At 42.3% G+C, this 24,718-nt stretch overlaps 1 protein-coding gene across 1 annotated transcript in view; it reads left to right on the plus strand.

The window, feature by feature from the left end:
- Positions 1-21,706, plus strand: part of hgfb (hepatocyte growth factor b) — a 34,855-nt gene extending 13,149 nt beyond the window's left edge. Inside the window, exons 7-18 of the mRNA XM_029696519.1 lie at positions 1,568-1,686; positions 2,854-3,019; positions 3,180-3,313; positions 9,201-9,294; positions 19,253-19,389; positions 19,537-19,569; positions 19,674-19,779; positions 19,947-20,021; positions 20,127-20,276; positions 20,382-20,488; positions 20,592-20,734; positions 20,848-21,706. Of these exons, the coding sequence (XP_029552379.1) occupies positions 1,568-1,686; positions 2,854-3,019; positions 3,180-3,313; positions 9,201-9,294; positions 19,253-19,389; positions 19,537-19,569; positions 19,674-19,779; positions 19,947-20,021; positions 20,127-20,276; positions 20,382-20,488; positions 20,592-20,734; positions 20,848-21,027 (1,444 nt within the window). The 3' untranslated portion in view covers positions 21,028-21,706. The remainder of the gene's footprint in view (positions 1-1,567; positions 1,687-2,853; positions 3,020-3,179; positions 3,314-9,200; positions 9,295-19,252; positions 19,390-19,536; positions 19,570-19,673; positions 19,780-19,946; positions 20,022-20,126; positions 20,277-20,381; positions 20,489-20,591; positions 20,735-20,847) is intronic.
- Positions 21,707-24,718: the final 3,012 nt, after the last annotated feature.

Raw genomic sequence — 24,718 nt, forward strand, 5'->3', positions numbered from 1 at the left:
TAAACTGCAATATTACACTATGTCATTTCTCTTGCATTTCAAAGATGATGGAGAAAGAAAATAGAAAACGCATGTTATTTTGTTTGTATTTTCTTTTACCAGATCTAATGTATTATATTATCCTACATTAATTTCACATTTCCACAAACGTCAACGTGCTTCCTTTCAAATGGTATCAAGATTATGCATATCCTTGCTTCAGATCCTGAGCAACAGGCAGTTAGATTTGGGTATGTCATTTTAGGCAGATTTTTTTTTTAAATGGTCAGAACCTTGTAACCTCACTTTTGAGAAAATGGCCTATGAATGTTTTGGTATGCACTGGAGACCTCATAGTTGTCTACACCCATTCAGCATTGTTTACACCCTTTTCAGCTTTAGCCCCACACATCTCTTTAAGGGTTGATCCAAGCGTTCTGTCCTAACAACAGCAGTCAAGCACCCAAGCTAACTAGCTAAAGTTGGCTTTTTCCATACTTGCATAGTGGAGTCTTTTGTTAAGACAAGTAGCTAGCTTGCTAAACAATGAACCATTATCCCAACTCATGACATTAATACATTGCATGACTTTGCAGGTAGCTAACCAACCAGGTTCAATGTTAGCTAGCTAACATTAGGCTATAACTACCAAAGCAATTGGCTCTGAGATACGAATAATAAGATCATGCACGTAATGTTAGCTGGCGAGCAACACCAATGCAGTTCTAAAAGCTGCGTTAGACAGGATTATCTACGCATACTGACCAGCTCAAATAGACAGAAGCGAGCTACAGTATATGGCAGACCAATCCAAACTCATCTCTCGTCATGTCCAGCCCACTCATTATCTCAGTCAATCATGGCTATCTCAGCCAATCATTGCTGTCTTTTCTGTGGCTAAACCAACTAGGCTCGTAATTTAACATTTTTACTCATATTTATAGATGACATACGGGTTTGTTATTAAGGCACAGGAAAGTTTACCTGTTCCAGAAGTAATTTCTGCCAAAAAACGAATGTTGATTTAAGAAAAAGTAATTTCTGCCAAAAAACAAATGTTGATTTAAAAAAAAGTTTACGTTCAAATGGCTCTGCTGTGAAGTAGTGACCAGCGACATATGCCTAGTTTCCTGAAATGAGTCACATTTTACCTGACATGCACAAAGTCTTTGTAGAATTTGGACCCATTTTGAGTCATACAAAATTGTGTGTTCTCTACTCAGACAATTAATCCACAAATTAAAGGGAAACCTAGCTAGTTTCTAGTAATCTTCCTCCTTCAGTCTTTTTCTTCTTTTTCTGTGGACTTTTTATGGTGATTGGCAACCAACTTTAAGGTGCATTACCGCCACCAACTGGACTGGAGTGTGGACCTCAGTTCATCTTTCAATCACCCATGGGGCGGCAGCGGGGCGGCAGGTAGCCTAGTAGTTAGAGCATTGGGCCAGTAACTGAAAGGTTGCTGGATCGAATCCCGTGAACAAGTCAGTTAACCAGTTAACCAGTTAACTTCATTGCTCATATGTATCTCCATCTGTCCCAATGACTTGTTGAAATCCTACTCTTCCCTCTGTGTGTTGTGTTGCAGGTATCCTGATAAAGGCCTGGTTGATAACTACTGTAGGAACCCAGATGGACGTCAACGACCGTGGTGTTTCACCACGGACCCACACACACTCTGGGAGTACTGCAACATCACAGCCTGCTGTGAGTGTCTGTGTGTGCATACATGTGTGTCTGTGTGTGCTGTGAGTAACTACTCCAAATTTACAGCTTCCTTTACCTGTCATTCCGCCCCCTCCTCTCTCTCTGATTGGCTAAGGATGAGGAATGCTGTTTGAAGGAACACACACCCTCTCATTTTACTCTGGTGTCCTGCTTCATTCACTGTTTATTGTTCTAAACAGGCCCTTGCGACTGTCCTGTAATTCTAGTACATTTCACACACACAAACACACACGCACGCACAAGCACACACACATGCATGCACACACACACAGGCACACAAAAACACACACATACAGTACATGCATACACAAACACAAGCGTGTATGCACACACACTTTAGAAAGCTCAGGTACTCTGCTATATAAACCTAATGTCAGACACACAGAAGTCACACACATTATGCTCCAGTTACATACAAGATGAGGGGTGTGTGTGTACCTGTTTATGCAAGAGTCGAAGAGAGAGAAATACATCTCTATAGTCATCATATTTCTAATTGTTGAGGGCTGAAGTGAAGAGAGTCTATAGAAGGTTGACAGAGAACAGCACTTAAACGCTGCAAATGTGTTTTGTTTTTCTCTGTCTGGCTCTTCTCTGCTCTGATCGAGTAATCAGGAGCTCTGGAACTGGGTCTTTACAAGATGGCGTCTTTTCAGTTGGACTCTTTCTTTGTCTCATTGTAGTATCTGGTACAGGCCTTGGAAGTCAACCCAGTCTAGTTTTATGGTCTAACCCTTAAACGTGGTGTTATTGAAACCAAGGCAGAAAGAAAGACATGGAAACAAAGAGTTATATCGTTTTGGCCTGTTCTATTCCCTGTATCTGTCTTTATTATCCTTACTAGTAGCAGTATATTTTCAGACAGATCCACAGAAAACTGTCGGTTTAAATTCTGGACAGCTAATAGGCTACCGTATATTTCTGGGAAAATTGCATCAGAATTGTTTCCTTCTTATTGCAACTTAATTGATCAGCTAATTGAGTACAATGTATTGTATAGAGCAGTTAAGTCCAAGTCAGCCTTGTCCTTGTTACAGTGTCTGAGTGGCACGTTGGCCTCAAGGAGAAACTATTTCAGTTTAACAGAGGGTATAGGTGATATGGCTATGTTTAATCTCTGTCTCTTTCTCTCTCTCCCTCTCTCAGCCACAGACAGTGTTGTAGAGGTGGATGTGACTACTAGGTGTTTCCGGGGTCAAGGTGAGGGCTACAGAGGGTCAGTAGCAGTAACACCCAGTGGGGTGATCTGTCAGCGCTGGGACTCACAGTACCCCCACAACCACTCATACGTTCCCCAGAACTACCGCTGCAAGTGAGTGAACCACACTTGTATCGACAGCCCTACACACAATATGTTTGTCTTTGTGTGAATATATCTTTATTGTGTGTGTGTGTGTGTGTGTGTGTGTGTGTGTGTGTGTGTGTGTGTGTGTGTGTGTGTGTGTGTGTGTGTGTGTGTGTGTGTGTTTCAGAGACCTGAGGGAGAACAACTGCAGGAACCCAGATGGACGTGACCTCCCATGGTGCTTCACTTCAGACCCTAAAGTTCGCACAGCGTTCTGCACTAACATCCCCCGCTGTGGCAAACAGAACACTGAACCTCAAGGTGAGAGCCTATTGTAACATAGCTCCAGGAGATGATACAAGTCTTCAGGTCTCAGACAATCATAGTTCGATGAGTGCTGTTGAGTGTGCAAAGCTGTCATCAAGGCAAAGGGTGGCTAATTTGAAGAATCTATTTTGATTTGTTTAACAATTTTTGGTTACTACATGATTCCATATGTGTTATTTCATAGTTTTGATGTCTTCACTATTATTCTATAATGTAGAAAATAGTAAAAATAAAGAAAAACCCTGGAATGAGTAGATATTTCCAAAGTTTTGACTGGTACTGTATATTTAAAACCAAAAACCTTTAGACTTTTACTGAAGTAGTGTTTTACTGGTTAACTTTCACTTGAGTCATTTTCTATTAAGTTATCTTGACATTTACTCAAGTATGACAATTGGCTACTTTTTCCACCACTGTGAATTATTTTGCTGTAACAATATAGGTCAAATTAAGATGCCACATCTGTAGAACTCTGGTAATGACAGCCCACTACACATAAACAAACTAGCTCTGACACATTGGACAGTGAGGTGAGGCTCTGTCCCATCAGATAGAGAGAAGACGGAAGCTATGAACCATTGGATAGAGAGGAGAAAGAAGCTACTGTATGTCCCATTGGATAGTATCAAAAGGGAGGAGCAGTGAGGGATTCTGTGGGATTCATATTATGTAGGGTTGTGCTTTTCTCACACTCAGATGATAACCTCGGGGCTGGGACAGTTTTGTGACAGTTGTTATTTGAACACTCATTCAAATAACTCCGTGAGAAGCAGGGTGCCGTTTTGGAAGTTTCTTGAATCACAGTGTGAAACTGCAACAAACACAAAAGTACATGTTTTCAGTTACAGTAATATATAGCACAGAATGTCATCCACAATAACTGCACTAAATGTATGAAATAAGGAATAAGAGTACTCACTCGAGAGCCAAGTATAAAATAAAGTTAGTAGAATGCAACTGTATGCTTGATATTGCTCAGCTAGGTGTCCCTAGGGAGAAATAGCATTGAAGCTCATGCAAAGTACTTAAACTGCCACCAGGGGGTGCTAAACAACTAACAGGTCCAGAACACTCCCCACCTGGGGTTTTTAACGATCCCCCATAAACCTAACTCTGACCACTGGGGTCTTCTGAAGAAAAAAGGAGAACCACTTCAGAGGTAGGCTGACAGAAGACCTTCAGAGTTCCCTCCTTGACAATTCTCACATTGACTTTCCTCGCTATCCCATCCCAGCTGTTAAGGGTGTTCACAACGACAGCCATAGGCCATTTATTTATTTTAGCCTGACTGTCCTTCATTAAGACAACTTCCCCTTCTTTAAGATCTGTCCTCTTGTCCTGCCACCACCTGTTCCAAAAGGTGTCAGCCAGACTTTGTACCTGCTTCCACTCTTGCTTGTAGAGTTCTACTTCCCTGAACATGGCTGGTGGAGGAGGGGGGACACCAGTCTTCTGTGTCAAGAGCATAGCTGGGATGAAGATGAGGGGTGATTCCGGGTCTGAAGATACTTGGATGAGAGCCTGGCATTCATCACAGCAGTGACCTCAGCCATCAGTGTTGTCAGGACATTGTGTGTAAGGCGTGAAGTTCCACCTTAGAGGATCATGCAGTGAAGGATACGACGTGCAATACCAATCATCTGTTCCCATGCACCACCCATATGGGATGAGTGAGGTGGGTTGAACACCCAGGTACATTTCTGTTCTTGGAGATAACTCTCCATGCTCTCTGAACTGGAGCTTGATCCATCCATCCTCAGTAAGTACCAACAAAGTTTGTACTGCAATCTGAACTTATCTGCTTCGCTATACCTCTGATTGAGAATAATCTTCTCAGGGCATTTATGAAGCTGGAAGCACTTAGTGATTCAATTACTTCTTTGTGTACAGCTCTTGTGCACAAGCACAAGAACATCGCCACCCACCATTTGCTATTGGCATGTCCTCCTCTGGTGCGGCGTGAGACCACCTCCCATGGGCCGAAAACATCCACACCGACGTAGGTGAAAGGTGGTGCTACCTGTAGCCACTCAGCTGGCAGTTCCGCCATTTGCTGGTGTTTCGTCTTCCCGTGGAGCTTCTTGAACACGACACACTTGAAGAGTGCACCACTGATACATCTCTTAGCGCCAACCAACCAGAGTCCATCTGCTCGCATGGCATCCTCTGTGAAATATCTCCCTTGATGTTTCATGGCTTCATGGTGGTGACGCACAAGCAAGGTTGCCAGGTGGTGACGACCTGGAATGATGATAGTGTTGACATTGTTTGTTCTTAATTTAGATTGCTTGATTTGGCCTCCAACTCTGAGCAGCCCATCACTGTCAACGATAGGATGCAGACTTCGTAGACTGCTGTCAGTAGGAAAACTGCGTTCTGCTGTTATGCACCTAAATTCCTCTGCATAACACTCGTCTTGGACACTCTTTATCACAAGGACTTTGGCTCTTTCCAGCTCTTTCCAGCTCTTCTTCAGTGGGATTCTTCAGACAGATGTTCCATCCATGGCAGCTGTTCTCTTGTGCAGACTGAGAGAAGGTCCAAGCTATGTGGATTAAGCGTGCTACTGTCCTTATGAGACTGTTCCATTTGGAGAAACGCTCAAAGCGTTTGGTCACCTGTAAGTCACCTGTGGCCGTATCTCAGAGTCGGAAGCAGAGTTGATAAGGTGTCATGAACCGGCTCGAAGCCTGTAACAAAAAGGGAGACAACGTGGAGTAAAGAATAACAAAATATATTTATTAACTGAAGTAACCTTATATACAAATACACAATAGTGTGTCTGCATGGAGAGAGTCTCCCAATGAATGTGGAAGAGGTCTATTTATCCTGGGACAGACCTGGGCCCAGGTGTTTCCCATGTCGCTGACGACCCTCCCGGCTCCGCCCACCGGCATCCTAATAAGGAAACAAGAGCAAAGAGAGAGAATATGGCAGACAGAGTGGGAGGGTCATCACAAAGGCCAAACAACTCTAGAGATTTGGAGGAGTGCAGGGCAGGATTCTGAAGAAAAGCTGGTCCAGACAGCCATGTCGTGTTGCTGAGGAGGGCTACTGTTACGGATCTAAACTCATGGTCAGCTGGGTTGAGATCTGCGGGCACGTACCTCCATTGGTCTGTGGACGTGGATTGCCAGATGCGCTGAACTCTGTTGCTCACGTAGACGTAAAACCCCCTTGTTTGGTTGTGGATGTACACAAGCACCACTATCCGAATAGTATGTGATGCTGTCAAACTTCAGATACATCTCCTCAACTATCAACTCTGCAATCTGGACTGCCACCACGGCTGCGCATAGTTCCAGTCTAGGGATAGTGAGTTCTGGCTGGGGAGCCAGCTTGGCCTTTCCAAAGACAAAGCCAACTTCACTTTTTTCGCTTTGGCAATGACTATACTAGTCCTTGAACTGGCTGATGACCTCGAACTGACTGATGATTTGTAAGAGCGCAAACTTATAGACTGTGCATCGAATGCTCCATGTTTCTCTTTAATGTTTTCATCTTTCTGTGTAGAATTTTCCTTACTACTTTCCTCCATGATGTGAGGTAAGCGTGGTATGTAGGTGAAGACTTAAGCTGGCGATGTCGTGATGGCTTGCTCTGCGCCGAGATGACAGCCCGTTAACCTATCATCCCACCCACGGTTCACACTATTCAACAGCCAGTAAAAAATCAGAGCGCCAAATTCAAAACCACAAAATGTCAAAATTCTAACTTCTCAAACATAGGACTATTTTACACCATTTTATAGATACACTTCTCCTGAATTGAACCACGTTGTCCGATTTCAAAAAGGCTTTACAGCGAAAGCAAAACATTTGATTATGTTAGGAGAGTACATAGACACAAATAACCCCACGGCCATTTTCCAAGCAACTAGATGCATCACAAATACCCAAAACACAGCTAAATGAAGCACTAACCTTTGACAATCTTCATCAGATGACACTCCTAGGACATCATGTTACACAATACATGTATTTTTTGTTCGATCAAGTTCATATTTATATCCATAAACCCCATTTTACATTGGCGCGTGACGTTCAGAAAATATTTTTCCTCCAATACTGCCGTTGAATCAGCACAACAATTTACAAAATACTCGTCATAAACGTTGATAAAATATTAAACTGTCATTCAAAGAATTATAGATGAACATCTCCTTTATGCTAATGCTGTGACAGATTTCAAAAAAGCTTCAAGACGAAAGCACACTTTGCAATAAATCTGAGTACTGCGCTCAGAAAAATACACTAGGCAATACAGATACCCGCCATTTTGGAGTCATCTAAAATATTAAATAGCATTAGAAATATTCACTTACCTTTGATGATCTTCATCAGAAGGCACTTCCAGGAATCCCAGGTCCACAATAAATGTTGCTTTGTTCGATAAAGTCCATAATTTATGTCCAAATAGCTCCTTGTTGTTAGCGGGTTCAGTTAGCTACTCCAAGTGTAGGAAGCGCGCGGAAAATGTCACGATGAAAAGTAAAAAAAGTTTTATTTACGTTCGTTCAAACATGTCAAACGTTGTATAGCATCAATCTTTAGGGCCTTTATAATGTGAAACTTCAATAATATTCCAACCGGACAATTCCATTGTCTTGAAAAACATTTGGAACACAGCTACCGCTCACGTGAATGCGCGCCAATGAACTGATGTCCTTCCCTGGGTCACCAAATTCCCCACCTTCTTTCTCGCTCTCTGTTCATCATAGCCGCCTCAAACAACTTTCTAAAGACTGTTGCCATCTAGTGGAAGCCTTAGGAAGTGCAAAATGAACCCTAAATTACTGTGTGTTCGATTGGCAATGACTTGAAAGGACTACAAGCACCAGAATTCTCACTTCCTGGTTAGATTTTTCTCAGGTTTTTGCCTGCCATATGAGTTCTGTTATACTCACAGACATCATTCAAACAGTTTTAGATACTTCAGAGTGTTTTCTATCCAAATCTACTAGTAATATGCATATTCTAGTTCCTGGGCCCGAGTAGTAGGCCGTTTAATTTGGGTACGTTTTTCATCCGGCCGTGAAAATACTGCCCCCTTATACCTTAAGAAGTTAAATCTTTAGTCCTTGCTGCTAAACATGGAGGTTCCTCTCTTACGGGTAGCCGTGCCTGTCTTTTCACTATACTGGACTTGCTAAATGTACAGTAGCCCTTAGCCAGCTATCTAGTTAGCTAAACATTCATTCAAATAACTCAGTGAGAAGCAGGGTGGCGGTTTGGAAGTTTACTGGAATCACAGTGTGAAACTGCAACAAACACAAAAGTACATGTTTTCAGTTACAGTAGTATAGAGCACAGAATGTCATCCACAATAACTGTACTAAATGTATGAAATAAGGAATAAGAGTACTCAATCTAGAGCCACATATAAAATAAAGTTAGTAGAATGCAACTGTATGTTTGATATTGCTCAGCTAGGTGTCCCTAGGGAGAAATAGCAGTGAAGCTAATGCAAAGTAGCTAACAGCTAACTCAATTATTCATATTTTACAGAAACATGAACATTATATGTGATAAACATTTATCTTGTGTTAATAAACGCATGTACTTACAGACATTGCGTCATATGAAGCTTATAAAGAATGATGTTGAATGATTGTAACTACTCTGTCACACACATTGCGATAAACATTTGAAACGGCTTCCTGTCACATGACACAAACAGGTAAATTCTACACTGCTGCACTTAAACTGCCACTAGGGGGTGCTAAACAACTAACAGTCATGTTGTGGTCTACCAGTCAGGACAACATAGATCAGTATAGTTTTCCCAATATATTCCCCTGGGGCTGGTTTGTAGTATTCTATTACATTAACATAAATATGTTTTCATATTTCATTAGCTTGGTCTCATGTATGTGTTCCAGACTGCTACACAGGTAGTGGAGAGAACTACAGAGGCGAGGTTTCCAGGACCAGGTCAGGTCTTCCCTGTTCCCTCTGGAGTGACCACAGCAACAGGTAACAAAACCACACGCTACACATCTTTGTGTGTGTGTGTGGGTGGATGCCAAACCACATGAATTCCGCATGTAAACGGATGAAGTGTCCCAAAAACACTTTTTGTTTTGCGTGACCTGACATATGAAACAAAATGGATGACGTAGTACACAATTTGATGACATAGTAAACACAAAATGTGAGCACCACTTTCAAAACTACTTTTTGAAATCATACAAAAGTTGGGACATTCCCCACATCCCCATAAAGACAAAGGCTATTTTAAGCTTACAGTAGGTGTTAGGTTTAGGGTCACAGTTAGGGTTAGAATTAGGAGTAGGGGTTAGGTTTAGGGTTAGGGAAAACATATGCTGTGTGTGTGTGTGTGTGTGTGTGTGTGTGTGTGTGTGTGTGTGTGTGTGTGTGTGTGTGTGTGTGCGAAAGCATCTGGGGGACATGCTTCAAGCCTCACCTCTGAACCTGAGCCTCTTCCTTTTTCGGGAACACTTCACACTTCAAAGCCAAACAGCTCCTCTGCTTGGCTCCCACCCAGGGGTTAGACGTCAGAGGTCAGGGATAGAGTTTAATATTTTCCGGGTAATTTACAAATGTTTCATCCCGAAAATGAATCACTTTTCCCCCGGTTGACCTGGTATTTCCAGTCAAAACCGTAAGTGTCATTCTAAAACAAATAAAGCATATAAATGTGTCTCGATTTGATTAGAGCTTGAATCGGCAATAAAATTCAAGCATGATGCCACCTGAGCCTGATTAGCCATACATTAAAGACATTTTATGAGCCCATGCCCAAAAAAGTGTAAAAGATTGTGCAGTTATCCAAGACAGCATATACAGTGCATTCGGAAAGTATTCAGACACCTTGACCTTTTCCACAATTTGTTACGTTACAGCGTTATTCTAAAATGGATGGAATAGTTTTTTCTCCTCATCAATCTACACACAATAGCCCATAATGACAAAGCAAAAACAGGTTAAGAAATCTTTGCAAATGTATTAAAAATAAAAAAGGGAATTTACATATTTACATCAGTATTCAGCCACTTTACTCAGTACTTTGTTGAAGCACCTATGGCAGCAATTACAGTCTCGAGATCCTCTCAAGCTCTATGAGGTTGGATGGGGAGCATTGCTACACAGCTATTTTCAGGTCTTTCCAGAGATGTTCGATCAGGTTTAAGTCCAGGCTCTGGCTGGGCCACTCAAGGACATTTAGAGACTTGTCCCGAAGCCACTCCTGCGTTGTCTTGGCTGTGTGCTTAGGGTCAATGTCCTGTTGGAAGGTGAACCCTCGCCCCAGTCTGCGGTCCTGAGCGCTCTGGAGCAAGTTTTCATCAAGGATCTCTCTGTACTTTGCTCCGTTCATCTTTCCCTCGATCCTGACTAGTTTCCTATTCTCTGCAGCTGAAAAACATCCCCACAGCATGATGCTGCAACCACCAAGCTTCACCGCAGGGATGGTGACAGGTTTTCTCCAGACATGACGCTTGGCATTCAGGCCCAAGAGTTCAATCTTGGTTTCATCAGACCAGATAATCTTTTTTTTCATGGTCTGAGAGTCCTTAAGGTACCAACTTGGCAAACTCCAAGCGGGCTGTCATGTGCATTTTACTGAGGAGTGGATTCCGTCTGGCCATTCTACCATAAACGCCTGATTGGTGGAGTGCTGCAGAGATTGTTGTCCTTCTGGAAGGTTCTCCCATCTCCAAAGAGGAACTCTAGAGCTCTGTCAGAGTGACAATTTCTTTGACCTCATGGCTTGGTTTTTGCTCTGACATGCACTGTCTACTGTGGGATCTTACATAGACAAGTGTGTGCCTTTCCAAAACATGTCCAATCAATTGAATTTACCACAGGTGAACACCAATGAAGTTGTTAAAACATCTCAAGGATAATCAATAGAAACAGGATGCACCTGAGCTCAATTTTGAGTCTCACAGCAAAGGGTCTGAATACTTATGTAAATAAGGTATTTCAGTTTTTTTTTTTTACATTTGCAAACATTTCTAAAAACCTGTTTATGTTTTGTCATTATGGGGCATTGTCTCTAGATTGATGAGGATTGGATTTGATTTAATGCATTTTAGAATAAGGCTATAACATGACAAAATGTGGAAAAGGTCAAGGGTTCTGAATACTTTCCGAATGCACTGTATAATATACTGTTTATGCTACCGCACAATAAGCATGACAGAAAAACATAAAAGTCCATAAATGTGGCTATGCTCTCTTTGGTTTATAAATGTTTTAAGCTCCAGTAGGCTAATATTTTTGAGTGTGGATTGTATTACTGTATTGTATTGTATTGTATTATACTGTATTATAGGACTTGAATTACGAACCTCTTTCAATGAAGCTCGGAGAGAACATGCGATGCTGGTGCAGATTATGTGTTCAACAAGTGGGTTTGTGATATTTCTGCCCTGCTAGAGCTGCCCTGGTCAACTGTAAGTGCTGTTATTGTGAAGAGGAACCATCTAGGAGCAACAACGGCTCATCCGCAAAATGGTAGGCCACACAAGCTCACAGAACGGGACCGCTGAGTACGTAGGCGTGTAGCGCGTAACAATCGTCTCTCCTCAGTTGCGACACTCACTACCGAGTTCCAAACTGCCTCTGGAAGTAATGTCAGCACAATAACTGTTCGTCTGGAGCTTCATCGAATGGGGTTCCATGGCTGAGCAGCCGCACACAAACTTATGATCATCATGCGCAATGCCAAGAGTCGGCTGGAGTGGTGTAAAGCTCATTGCCTTTGGACTCTGGAGCAGTGGAAATGCATTCTCTGGAGTGATGAATCACACTTCACCATCTGGCAGCACAACAGACTAATTTTGTTTTTGGCTGATGCCAGGAGAATGCTACCCGCCCCAATGCATAGTGCCAACTGTAAAGTTTGGTGGAGAAGTAATAATGGTTTGAGGGTTGTTTTTCATGGTTCGGGCAAAGCCCCTTAGTTCCAGTGAAGGGAAATCTTAGCATTATAGCATACAATGGCATTCTAGACGATTCTGTGCTTCCAACTTTGTGGCAACAGTTTGGGGAAGGCCCTTTCCTATTCCAGCATGACAATGCCCCGTGCAAAAAGAGAGGTCCATACAAAAATGGTTTGTCGAGATCGGTGTGGAAGAACTTGACTGGCCTGCACAGAGCCCTGACCTCAAACACATCGAACATATTTGTGAAGAATTGTAACACCAACTGCAAGCCAGCTTAATCACCCAACATCAGTGCCTAACCTCACTAATGCTCTTCTGGCTGAAATGAAGCCTGTCCCCACAACAATGGTCCAACATCTATTGGAAATTCTTCTCAGAAGAGTGGAGGCTGTTAGAGCAGCAAAGGGGGGACCAACTCAATATTATTGCCTATGATTTTGGAATGAGAAGTTTGAAAAGCAGGTGTCTACATACTTTTGGTCATGTAGTGTGTGTGGATCTATATACAGTTGAAGTTGGAAGTTTACATACACTTAGGTTGGAGTCATTAAAACTTGTTTTTCAACCACTCCACAAATTTCTTGTTAACAAACTATAGTTTTGGCAAGTCGGTTAGGACATCTACTTTGTGCATGACACAAGTAATTTTTCCAACAATTGTTTACAAACAGATTATTTCACTTATAATTCACTGTATCACAATTCCACTGGGTCAGAAATTTACACACACTAAGTTGACTGTGCCTTTAAACAGCTTGGAAAATTCCAGAAAAGAATGTCATGGCTTTAGAAGCTTCTGATAGGATAATTGACATCATCTGAGTCAATTGGAGGTGTACCTGATGATGTATTTCAAGACCTACTGTCTCTTTGCTTGACATCATGGGAAAATCAAAAGAAATCAGCCAAGACCTCAGAAAAAAAATTGTAGACGTTCACAAGTCTGGTTCATCCTTGGGAGCAATTTCCAAATGCCTGAAGGTACCACATTCATCTGTACAAACAATAGTACGCAAGTCTAAACACCATGGGACCACGCAGCCGTCATTCCGCTCAGGAAGGAGACACGTTCTGTCTCCTAGAGATGAACGTACTTTGGTGCGAAAAGTGCAAATCAATCCCAGAACAACAGCAAAGGACCTTGTAAAGATGCTGAAGGAAACAGGTACAAAAGTATCTATATCCACAGTAAAACAAGTCCTATATCGACATAGCAAGGAATAAGCCACTGCTCCAAAACAGCCAAAAAAAAGCCAGACTACGGTTTGCAACTGGACATGGGGACAAAGATCGTACGTCTTGGAGAAATGTTCTCTGGTCTGATGAAACAAATATAGAACGGTTTGGTCGTAATGACGATCTTTATGTTTGGAGGAAAAAGGGGGTGTCTTGCAAGCCGAAGACCACCATCCCAACCGTGAAGCACCGGGGGTGGCAGCATCATGTTGTCTGGGTGCTTTGCTGTAGGAGGGACTGTTGCACTTCACAAAATAGTTGGCATCATGAGGGAGGAAAATTAAGTGGATATACTGAAGCAACATCTCAAGACATCAGTCAGGAAGTTAAAGCTTGTTCTCAAATGGGTCTTCCAAATGGACAATGACCCCAAGCATACTTCCAAAGTTGTGGCAAAATGGCTTATGGACAACAAAGTCAAGGTATTGGAGTGGCCATCACAAAGCCCTGACCTCATCCTATAGAACATTTGTGGGCAGAACTGAAAAAGCGTGTGCGAACAAGGAGGCCTACTAACCTGACTCAGTTATACCAGCTCTGTCAGGAGGAATGGGCCAAAATTCACCCAACTTATTGTGGGAAGCTTGTGGAAGGCTAACCGAAAAGTTTGACCCAAGTTAAACAATTTAAAGGCAATGCTAGCAAATACTAACTTTGTGTATGTAAACTTCTGACCCGCTGGGAATGTGATGAAAGAAATAAAAGGTGAAATAAATCATTCTCTCTACTATTATTCTGACATTTCACATTCTTAAAATAAAGTGGTGATCCTAACTGACCTAAAACAGGGAGTTGTTACTTGGATTTAATGTCAGGAATTGTGAAAAACTGAGTTTAAATGTATTTGGCTAAGGTGTATGTAAACTTCCAACTTCAACTGTATATATATATATATATATATATATATATACTGCTCAAAAAAATAAAGGGAACACTTAAACAACACATCCTAGATCTGAATGAAAGAAATAATCTTATTAAATACTTTTTTCTTTACATAGTTGAATGTGCTGACAACAAAATCACACAAAAATAATCAGTGGAAATCCAATTTATCAACCCATGGAGGTCTGGATTTGGAGTCACACTCAAAATTAAAGTGGAAAACCACACTACAGGCTGATCCAACTTTGATGTAATGTCCTTAAAACAAGTCAAAATGAGGCTCAGTAGTGTGTGTGGCCTCCACGTGCCTGTATGAGCTCCCTACAATGCCTGGGCATGCTCCTGATGAGGTGGCGGGTGGTCTCCTGAGGGATCTCCTCCCAGACCTGGACTAAAGCAGCCGCCAACTCCTGGACAGTCTGTGGTGCAACGTGGCGTTGGTGGATGGAGTGAGACATGATGTCCCAGATGTGCTCAATTGGACTCAGGTCTGGGGAACGGGCGGGCCAGTCCATAGCATCAATGCCTTCCTCTTGCAGGAACTGCTGACACACTCCAGCCACATGAGGTCTAGCATTGTCTTGCATTAGGAGGAACCCAGGGCCAACCGCACCAGCATATGGTCTCACAAGGGGTCTGAGGATCTCATCTCGGTACCTAATGGCAGTCAGGCTACCTCTGGCGAGCACATGGAGGGCTGTGCGGCCCCCCAAAGAAATGCCACCCCACACCATGACTGACCCACCGCCAAACCGGTCATGCTGGAGGATGTTGCAGGCAGCAGAACGTTCTCCACGGCGTCTCCAGACTCTGTCACGTCTGTCACGTGCTCAGTGTGAACCTGCTTTCATCTGTGAAGAGCACAGGGCGCCAGGGGCGAATTTGCCAATCTTGGTGTTCTCTGGCAAATGCCAAACGTCCTGCACGGTGTTGGGCTGTAAGCACAACCCCCACCTGTGGACGTCGGGCCCTCATACCACCCTCATGGAGTCTGTTTCTGACCGTTTGAGCAGACACATGCACATTTGTGGCCTGCTGGAGGTCATTTTGCAGGGCTCTGGCAGTGCTTCTCCTGCTCCTCCTTGCACAAAGGCGGAGGTAGCGGTCCTGCTGCTGGGTTGTTGCCCTCCTATGGCTTCCTCCACGTCTCCTGATGTACTGGCCTGTCTCCTGGTAGCGCCTCCATGCTCTGGACACTACGCTGACAGACACAGCAAACCTTCTTGCCACAGCTCGCATGAGCTGCACTACCTGAGCCACTTGTGTGGGTTGTAGACTCCGTCTCATGCTACCACAAGAGTGAAAGCACCGCCAGCATTCAAAAGTGACCAAAACATCAGCCAGGAAGCATAGGAACTGAGAAGTGGTCTGTGGTCCCCACCTGCAGAACCACTCCTTTATTGGGGGTGTCTTGCTAATTGCCTATAATTTCCACCTGTTGTCTATTCCATTTGCATAACAGCATGTGAAATTTATTGTCAACCAGTGTTGCTTCCTAAGTGGACAGTTTGATTTCACAGAAGTGTGATTGACTTGGAGTTACATTGTATTGTTTAAGTGTTTCCTTTATTTTTTTGAGCAGTATATATATATATATATATATATATATATATATATATATATATATATGCACTTAGTGTACAAAACATTAGGAACACCTTCCTAATCTTGAGTTGCACCCCCTTATGCCCTCAAAACAGCCTAAATTCCACTCTACAAGGTGTCAAAGGCGTTCCACGGGGGTGCTGGCCCATGTTGATGCCAATGCTTCCCACAGTTGTGTTAAGTTGGCCAGTGGACCATTCTTGATTTGCACAGGAAACTGTTGAGCATGAAAAACCCAGCATCCTAGCAGTTCTTGACACACTCAAACTGATGCCCTTGGCACCTACTAACATTCCCCGTTCAAAGGCACTTAAATATTTTGTCTTGGCCATTCAACCACATACACAATCCATGTGTTGATTGTCTCAAGGCTTAAACATCCTTATTTAACCTGTCTCCTCCCGTTCATCTACACTGATTGAAGTGGAGTTAACAAGTGACATCAATAAGGGATTATAGCTTTATAGCTTTCATCTAGATTCACCTGGTCAGTCTATGGCATGGAAAGAGCAGGTGATCCTAATGTGTTGTACACTCAGTGTGTGTATATATAGAGTACCAGTCAAAATCCCTCCATCACTCTCCTTCTTCGTCAAATAGCCCTTACACAGCCTGGAGGTGTGTTTGGTCATTGTCCTGTTGAAAAACAAATAATAGTCCCACTAAGCGCAATTCAGATGGGATGGCGTATCACTGCAGAATGCTGTGGTAGCCATGCTGGTTAAGTGTGCATTGAATTCTAAATAAATCACTGACAGTGTCACCAGCAAAGCACCCCCACACCATCACACCACCTCCTCCATGCTTCACGGTGGGAACCACACATCCTCCGTTCACCTACTCTGCGTCTCACAAAGAAACAGTGGTTGGAACCAAAAATCAAAAATTTGGACTCATCAGACCAAAGGACAGATTTCCATCAGTCTAATGTCCACTGTCTCTTATTTTTATTGGTGTCCTTTAGTAGTGGTTTCTTTGCAGCAATTCCACCATGAAGGCCTGATTCACGCAGTCTCCTCTGAAGAGTTGATGTTGAGATGTGTCTGTTATTTGAACTCTGAAGCATTTATTTGGGCTGCAATCTGAGGTGGAGTTAACTCTAATGAATTCATTCTCTGTAACTGATGTAAATCTGGGCCTTCCTTTCCTGTGCCGGTCTTTAAGCGAGTCAGTTTTATAATGGCGCTTGATGGTTTTTGCAACTGGACTTGAAGAAACCTTTTATGTATTGACTGTCTTCAAGTAATGATAGACAGTCATTTCTCTTTGCTTATTGGAGCTGTTCTTGCCATAATATTGACTTGGTCTTTTACCAAATAGGGCTATCTTCTGTATACCACCCCTACCTTGTCACAACACAACTGACTGGCTGAAATTAATTAAGAAGGAAATAAATTCCATAAATGAACTTTTAACAAGGCACACCTGTTAATTTAAATGCATTCCAGGTGACTACCTCATGAAGCTGGTTGAGAGAATGTCAAGAGTGTGCAAAGCTGTCATCAAGGCAAAGGGTGGCTAATCTATTTTTTCGTTACTACATGATTCCATATGTGTTATTTCATAGTTTTGATGTCTTCATTATTATTCAACAATGTAGAAAATAGCAAAAATAAAGAAAAACCCTGGAATGAGTAGGTGTGTCCAAACTTTTGACTGGTACATAAAATAATATATATATCAGTGCATATATATGAATCTTGAACAGTATTATCTGTTTTGTAGGCAATTTTAAAGCAATTGATTGTGAGAAAGATTGCGAGAAAGATTGCGATAGTGTGCTTGCTTATGCACTGATTTAAAGCAATGATGTTCGAGTGATAGACTGTTTTAACAAAAGAAAACGTCTTTACAATTAGAAAGGTAAGGTGACCCCCGAAAGCCAGATGGAGATGTGTAAATTAGATGCGCATTCGGTCCTTATTATAGTAGCATAATCTATGCTGCTAACCAGCTCTCAAAGTCACACTTCAGAATTAGACGTTCATCCATGTTTCTCAAATGTCAAAATTTGAGGTTATTGCAAACGTCAAATTTCAAAGTGTTTAAGGTTAAGTTTAGGCATTAACTCAACATTTTTAAGGTTTGGGTTAAGTTTATTCATTAACTCTGAAATCTTAAGGCTAGGCATTAACTCTGAATGGTTAATGTAAGGGTTAAGGTTTGGGATAGGCTTTCTATCGCTGGATTCGAACTTCCAACTTTTGGAATCAGAGGTAGATCCACCATCCCTGTCCACAACCGAAACCTATCCCCGTCTACAACTGAAACCTACTTGAAGGTAACAGCACTCACTGTTGCATCTAGTGGCCGGTTTCCACATCATCTCCCGACGTCCTCAGACATGGATGGACATCGAATACTAACTTGTATCAACAGTGACGTGGCTGATGCTGCAGCAAATGTAGGCCTACCTGTCACAGAAAAAAAGTTACCATGATGAGCTGATACATGCATTGTAAACTGCGCTCATACTGAGACGAGCTGTCTGTCCCCACCCTGCGCGTTGATTTTTAAATGTATTTAACCTTTATTTAACTAGGCAAGTCAGTTAATGAGAACACATTTTAATTTACACTGACGGCCTACTTGTAAAGCCTCCCCAGCCAAACCTGGGCCAATTGTGCACCACCCTATGGGACTCCCGATCACGGCCGGTTGTGATACAGCCTTGGATCGAACTTTGGTCTGTAGTGACGCCTCTAGCACTGCAATGCAGTGCCTTAGACTGCTGTGCCACTCGAGAATTGAGCATGCAGATAGAAGGCCATAGAGAAGACAGATTTAGACATTGCATATAATTGAACAGCTCCATTTCACATCATGCTGTTCATAGAAATAATTATTATAATATACCGGTTTCTCGCAGTTATTTATCCCGTGAAAAGGAAGAGGGTTTGGGCAGGAAATCTCGGTAACCCGTTTCCCGGTATTCAACCCTAGTCAGGGATCAGCGGTTTATTGTTTATGTTATAGAGACTCAGAGGGATCATCCCTCTCTCACACTCAAACTCACACTCACACACACACACTCGCTGTGCGTCAGTGATGGGTCCTCCTCTGAATTCCCCTCTTCTTATCATCCAGGAATGTCTGGGAAAGAATTCTGTTGGTCACGTTCCAAACATTACGATCATTTCTCTGTCAGTGGAGGTGTGTGGGTGTATGTAAGGGAGAGAGGGAGAGAAAAAGACAGTGAGAAACCATACACACCTGTGGTAGGCTCAATATGCTAGGCTGACTGCATCTCTTACACTGTTATATAAACTCTACGCTTCTTCTTTGCGTGTGTTTAGTGGTGACAGAGATGCGGCGGTGCTGACTGTCAGACAGGAGGGGAGTTTCTGTAGGAACCCTGACAGAGATACATACGGCCCCTGGTGTTACACTAACAGCACTGCTGTACCCTGGGACTACTGCAGCATCAAACTATGTGAGTCTCTCACACACACACACACACACACACACACACACACACACACACACACACACACACACACACACACACACACACAACTGCTGTAGTGGCATCATCACTGTGTTGTCACTGAGACCTCGTGTTTCATCCTCTGTCATACAGGTGAACCATCAGAGAACACCATTCCACAGAGAGGTCAGTCCTTCAACTCACGCCTTCTGGTTTTCATGGTTTCATCTTGTACCTTTTCGGGTAAACCATGTTTTTTCAACATAGTTTCCTCTTTCTCAAATTGTCAGTGGAGGTGTCCAAGGTGTTGTGTTTCATCCATAAGAGGACCAGGATAGTAGGAGGAGCTCCAATTGCCATTACAGACGGAAGCTGGATGGTCAGCATACAGAAAGGGTACACACACACAAACACACATAGACACACAATTGGCTTTGCATCTCTGTATTATATAGGTGTAAACTGCTCTTGTGTCAGATTTATAGACCATCTGTCCCAGTGTTGGAGTTAGCGAAGATCCATCCCCAGTGTGTGATATCATGTGTGTTGTGTTCCTTCACCAGGTCCAGTCACTGGTGTGGAGGTTCTCTTATACGGGAGGAGTGGGTTCTCACTGACAGACAGTGTTTCTCCTCATGGTAACTGGACCTCTCTCTCCCTCTCAATATTTATTTTGAGCTCTTTTCCTTTCTTCCGCTGTACCTATTTCTTTACTATACTTACATCTACCTGTCTCCACCCAGTGTTCCAGACCTGAGTGAGTACCGTGTGTGGTTGGGTGTGTCAGACCTCCGTGGCTCGGCTCCTAACGACTCCTTCAGACAGGAAGTCTCCATCTCCCATGTGGTCTGTGGTCCTGAGGGCTCCAACCTGGCCCTCATACGGCTGGCCAAGTGAGTGCATAAACAGAAATATACAAACACAGCTGGTCGTTTTACATAGTGTTCTACTCCTGAAGTAACTTTTTGTTGATATGATTATGTCTTTGTCTCTGTAAGGCCTGCCCTCCCTGCAGACAGTGTTCACACCATTCAGCTGCCGGTGGCTGGGTGCTCTATTGCTGAGGGTACGATGTGTAGCATGTATGGATGGGGTGAAACCAAAGGTACACACACATACCATCATACCCATCAGATTTTATCATCTAGATAAGGAACTGGTTATTCATTAGCTCTACTGATCAAAATCTCCCCCCTTCTCTCTCTCAGGGACGGGTCATGAGGGTGTACTGAAGGTGGTCCATCTGCCCATGGTCAGTAATGAGAGGTGTAGAGAACAACACAGAGGGAACCTCCACATCACAGACACCAAGATCTGCGCTGGGGGGAGGAGGGATGAGGGGGTCTGTGAGGTAAGGAGGCTGGTGAACTGCTAATGAAATGTTCTGCACTGAAACACTTGAACAGAGTTTGCCCTCACCAGGAGAGTACTGACTAAAGTATGTTTTATGTCTCGCTCCGTCAGAGGGACTATGGCGGCCCCTTGGTGTGCCAGGAAGGAGAGAGCAGGGTCATAGTGGGGGTCAGTGTCCATGGCAGAGGCTGTGCCCGTGCCAACCGCCCTGGCATCTTCATCAACATCCCCTTCTACACACAGTGGATCCACAAGGTGTTCAGACACTACCCTGAACCTCAGATCAACTAGAGACAAACCTTTATCCCATCATCAACTACAGACTAGACCCAACCTTGAGACATCCTACAACCGGTGGATCCATAAGCTCATCAGATACTATCCTGACCCTTACCCTGATCTGACCAACTAGAACCACCTTGATATAGACACATTGTTGTGTAAGTCCAGTAAGGAACAGCTGAGTCCTTGTGCATTTGAAAGGGGGGAAAATCCAGCCGTATTGTAAATATCAGACGCAACTCCAGACTTGATGCTGGACTGCTAAAATACTCATCATGGGCTTCTATATGTCTGCGGAGTGGAAAATAATTGTGTTGATAAGACTGATGGATTGATCTTTAGATAATATAAATAGGTATTGTTACAAACATGCTACTAAGGGCAACAGAGGTGTGGATATGTGGTTGGCCAACGACCATGTCCTGAAGCTGGTAAGGTTTGGAGTCAGAAAGACGCTGTAGGTAAGATGGTAAAAGTGGGAATACACTTGATTCCGGACGTTACTTGAATGTACTGAAAACCAAAAGTAGCAGTAGCTCTCCACTTCTGTAGTGTGCTTCTGTAGGGCACTGTCAAGGGAACTAAAATACAGCTGGGTCGTTCCACCAATTTGGTGCCTTTTGAGAAGTGTAAAACATTTAATTTGACCAAATTTTAACATTCTGCCCCAAAGAGCACATGTTCAACTTAAAAAATAAAACATTTCCCCATCTCAAGAGGTTAAATAAAAAAAGGGTCGATGATTTCATCTTAAATCAGCCATAAAACCCTTGTGAAAGGGGGATGGAAGCTTGTTGTGTGCAACAGGGAGTGGCAATTGAATGCCAGCTTCACAAAATGTTCTAAATTGTTAAAACATTTCGAGCCTGTCTATCTATGGGTAACAGGGTTGACGTGTTATGCTTGACCGGCTCAGTTTTCCACCACAAAACACCAGAACATTTCCAAAAAGAGTATAACCAGCTCACCTGCTTTTACATTATGATTTGACTATTAGATGTTCAATGTTTCTTTTGATTCAAATATTTATGTAGGAATAGTTTCACCATATTAAAATTAGAGTTCAGTTCACGTAACAGGTTTGACCTTAAAATGAGGGACAGAGGTAAATTAATCACAAATGACATGAAATAAATAATCATCTTCAGAAATGACTTTACGAAGCAAAAACATAACTAGGGATTTACAATGATGGGGAAAACATGGAGAAATGTCGTGGTTAAGTGGGTTAAAATCATCCTAGAAGTCATAGAGGGTTCATGAAAAAACATGTAAAAATGCTGACTTTATCAAGTCTTTATTCATATAAAATATTGAATATATTGACATATTGAATTCTCCATGTGGTCTATATTAAAGGGCACTTCATTTAATGTAACAGACTTTTAAAATGCAATACTGGTGCACAATTTCTACTTTAATATCAAAGGGAAGAAAAAGGCTCTCTTTTCGTGGAACAACCCAGCTCTGTACATCTGAGGGCATTATACTATACTATGCCTATAAGTGTCTCAGTGTAAATTGTTTTCTGAGTGTAAATCTGACAGGCGGAATGTGATATGGGTCTTATAGACCTGTGAGAGGATGGGGACGTTGGCCTTTTTAGGAACATGGAAAGATCAACATGAAGCCATTGAAGGTAAATACATGTATGTGTATATATGTTTTATTTCTGTGTATGTATTGTAAAGGTAAAAGGCGATGCAGCTCCAAGCCTTTCCAGTTTCCTCGGACCCTCTCCCTCTCCTTTCTATCAATTTTAACTCTCCTTGTCATCTATTCTCCCCTTCTCTCTTCCTGCAGTGATGTATTCTGTTTGACACACACAATCAGTATGACTGATTACGTGTCTGTGTGTGTTTGTATGTGCATGTGTGTGCGAGTGGGTTCTGTGAATTCTATCAGAGTGAGTTATATTCCCTCACCTCCCTCAGCCTCTGGCAGACATCCAGTAACTATCTACTCTGGAAATGAATTTTCACAGAATCTGTCACCGCAAACTGTTATCAAAATGGAGCTGTTGGCAACTGTATGTTCAGTGTTATTGTGAGAATATTAGCCTCTATCTCTATCACACATTGATCTGACTGTTTCACCTGTGAATGTGAGTGGTCCCTCAAACAAGTAACCCCTACTTTATAGCTTTAATTGTTTATGTGGGTGTATTTGTAAATGTAGTGAAGTTGCATTCTGTGTCTGTATCTATATGTGTGATCTGAATTTTTTATGCTGCTATACAAGGTTGTAAATATTACATTATATGTACATGTATACTATAGGCTACTGTTCATATATTGTTTTTAATTTGAATACTCCATGTCAATATTACAGTACTATGATATACCTGGAGTACACCGTGTTCCTATCTTAATGTATCTGTAAGTCAATCATTGAATACTGTTTTAATGTGTTTATATTTTAGTGTTACAGTATATTACCATACCCACATACAATGAGTTTGTTCATTTAATTTGCATTAGGTGGTTGTGAGTGCAATCATTAGGCCTAATTTCAATTTCAATGTTTCAGCAAGAATTTGATGCGTTCACAACCAGGCATTAGAACAGTAGGCTTCTAACAGGTGTCTATTCAATTCGATTCAGAAAGAATCCATCAAAGGATGGAAGGAAGATGTCTGACACGTATCTCACATAGGTCTGTAATGCACATTGAAAACTCCAACGCTGACATACATGGGACAAGAAAATAAAAAGGTAGGCGCTAATGTCTTTAAAAAAGTATGAAAATGTATGCACTCACTACTGTAAGTCAAATAAAACAACAATAATAATGGCACCGGAGGGGAGGGCTGCCATTTTAAGGACTCCTAACCAACTGTGCTATTTTGTTTTTTCGCATTGTTTGTAAGTCATTTTGTACATACTGTTGCTTCTACCGTCTCTTATGACCGAAAAGAGCTTCGGGATATGAAAATAGCAATAACTCACCTCGAACTGGACAAAGATTTTTCTTTAATGAGTCCGATGCAAAGGATATACTGCTTTGTCAAGAAAAAGCCCAAATCCCTGTCTGTGTGAATAAAAGATGTAGAAAAAGGGTGAGGAGGGCGATGTGCCTTGTATAAATTCACAGATGAGTAGGTAAACCGCCACTACCCTCGGTATTATTGGCCAATGTGCTATCATTGGAAAACAAACTAAACAATCTGCGATTAAGACTATCCTACAAACGGTACATTAAAAACTGTAATATCTTATGTTTCACCGAGACTTTGCTGAACACCGATAATAGCGTCTGATAAATGAATACATTTTTTTTTTATATATATGGAATTAAGGATTTTTTGTGGATGTTTGCTTTTGCGTTGAATTTGTAGCCTACTGTAGAAGAAGCCTGGTGGGAGGCTGGGAGCAAATTGTTGGCCAGCCTCAAGGTCTGTCAGAGGGTGCTATTATTCCTGACAACATTCACCCTCTGATGTCCCAATGCAACAAAATTAAAACGTAGAAAATATGTCTTAATAAAACACCATGCTAGTGGCTAATTCTACTTCATGAGGTTGCGTATGGAGTTCAGTCAGGTTGCAGCAGTCTGTTGTTTACCCATAGATCTAGATGGAGAACTATAATGCCCAAAAAACATATTTTAGCATGGGCTGTGCCATTGAGGATTTTCACCATTTTGAAGTACTGGGTGGGACTTCCTATCGACGGGTTGGTTGACAACGTCACAAAAATTA

The sequence above is a fragment of the Salmo trutta genome, chromosome 17 (assembly GCF_901001165.1).
Source record: "Salmo trutta chromosome 17, fSalTru1.1, whole genome shotgun sequence".
Lineage (NCBI taxonomy): Eukaryota > Metazoa > Chordata > Actinopteri > Salmoniformes > Salmonidae > Salmo > Salmo trutta.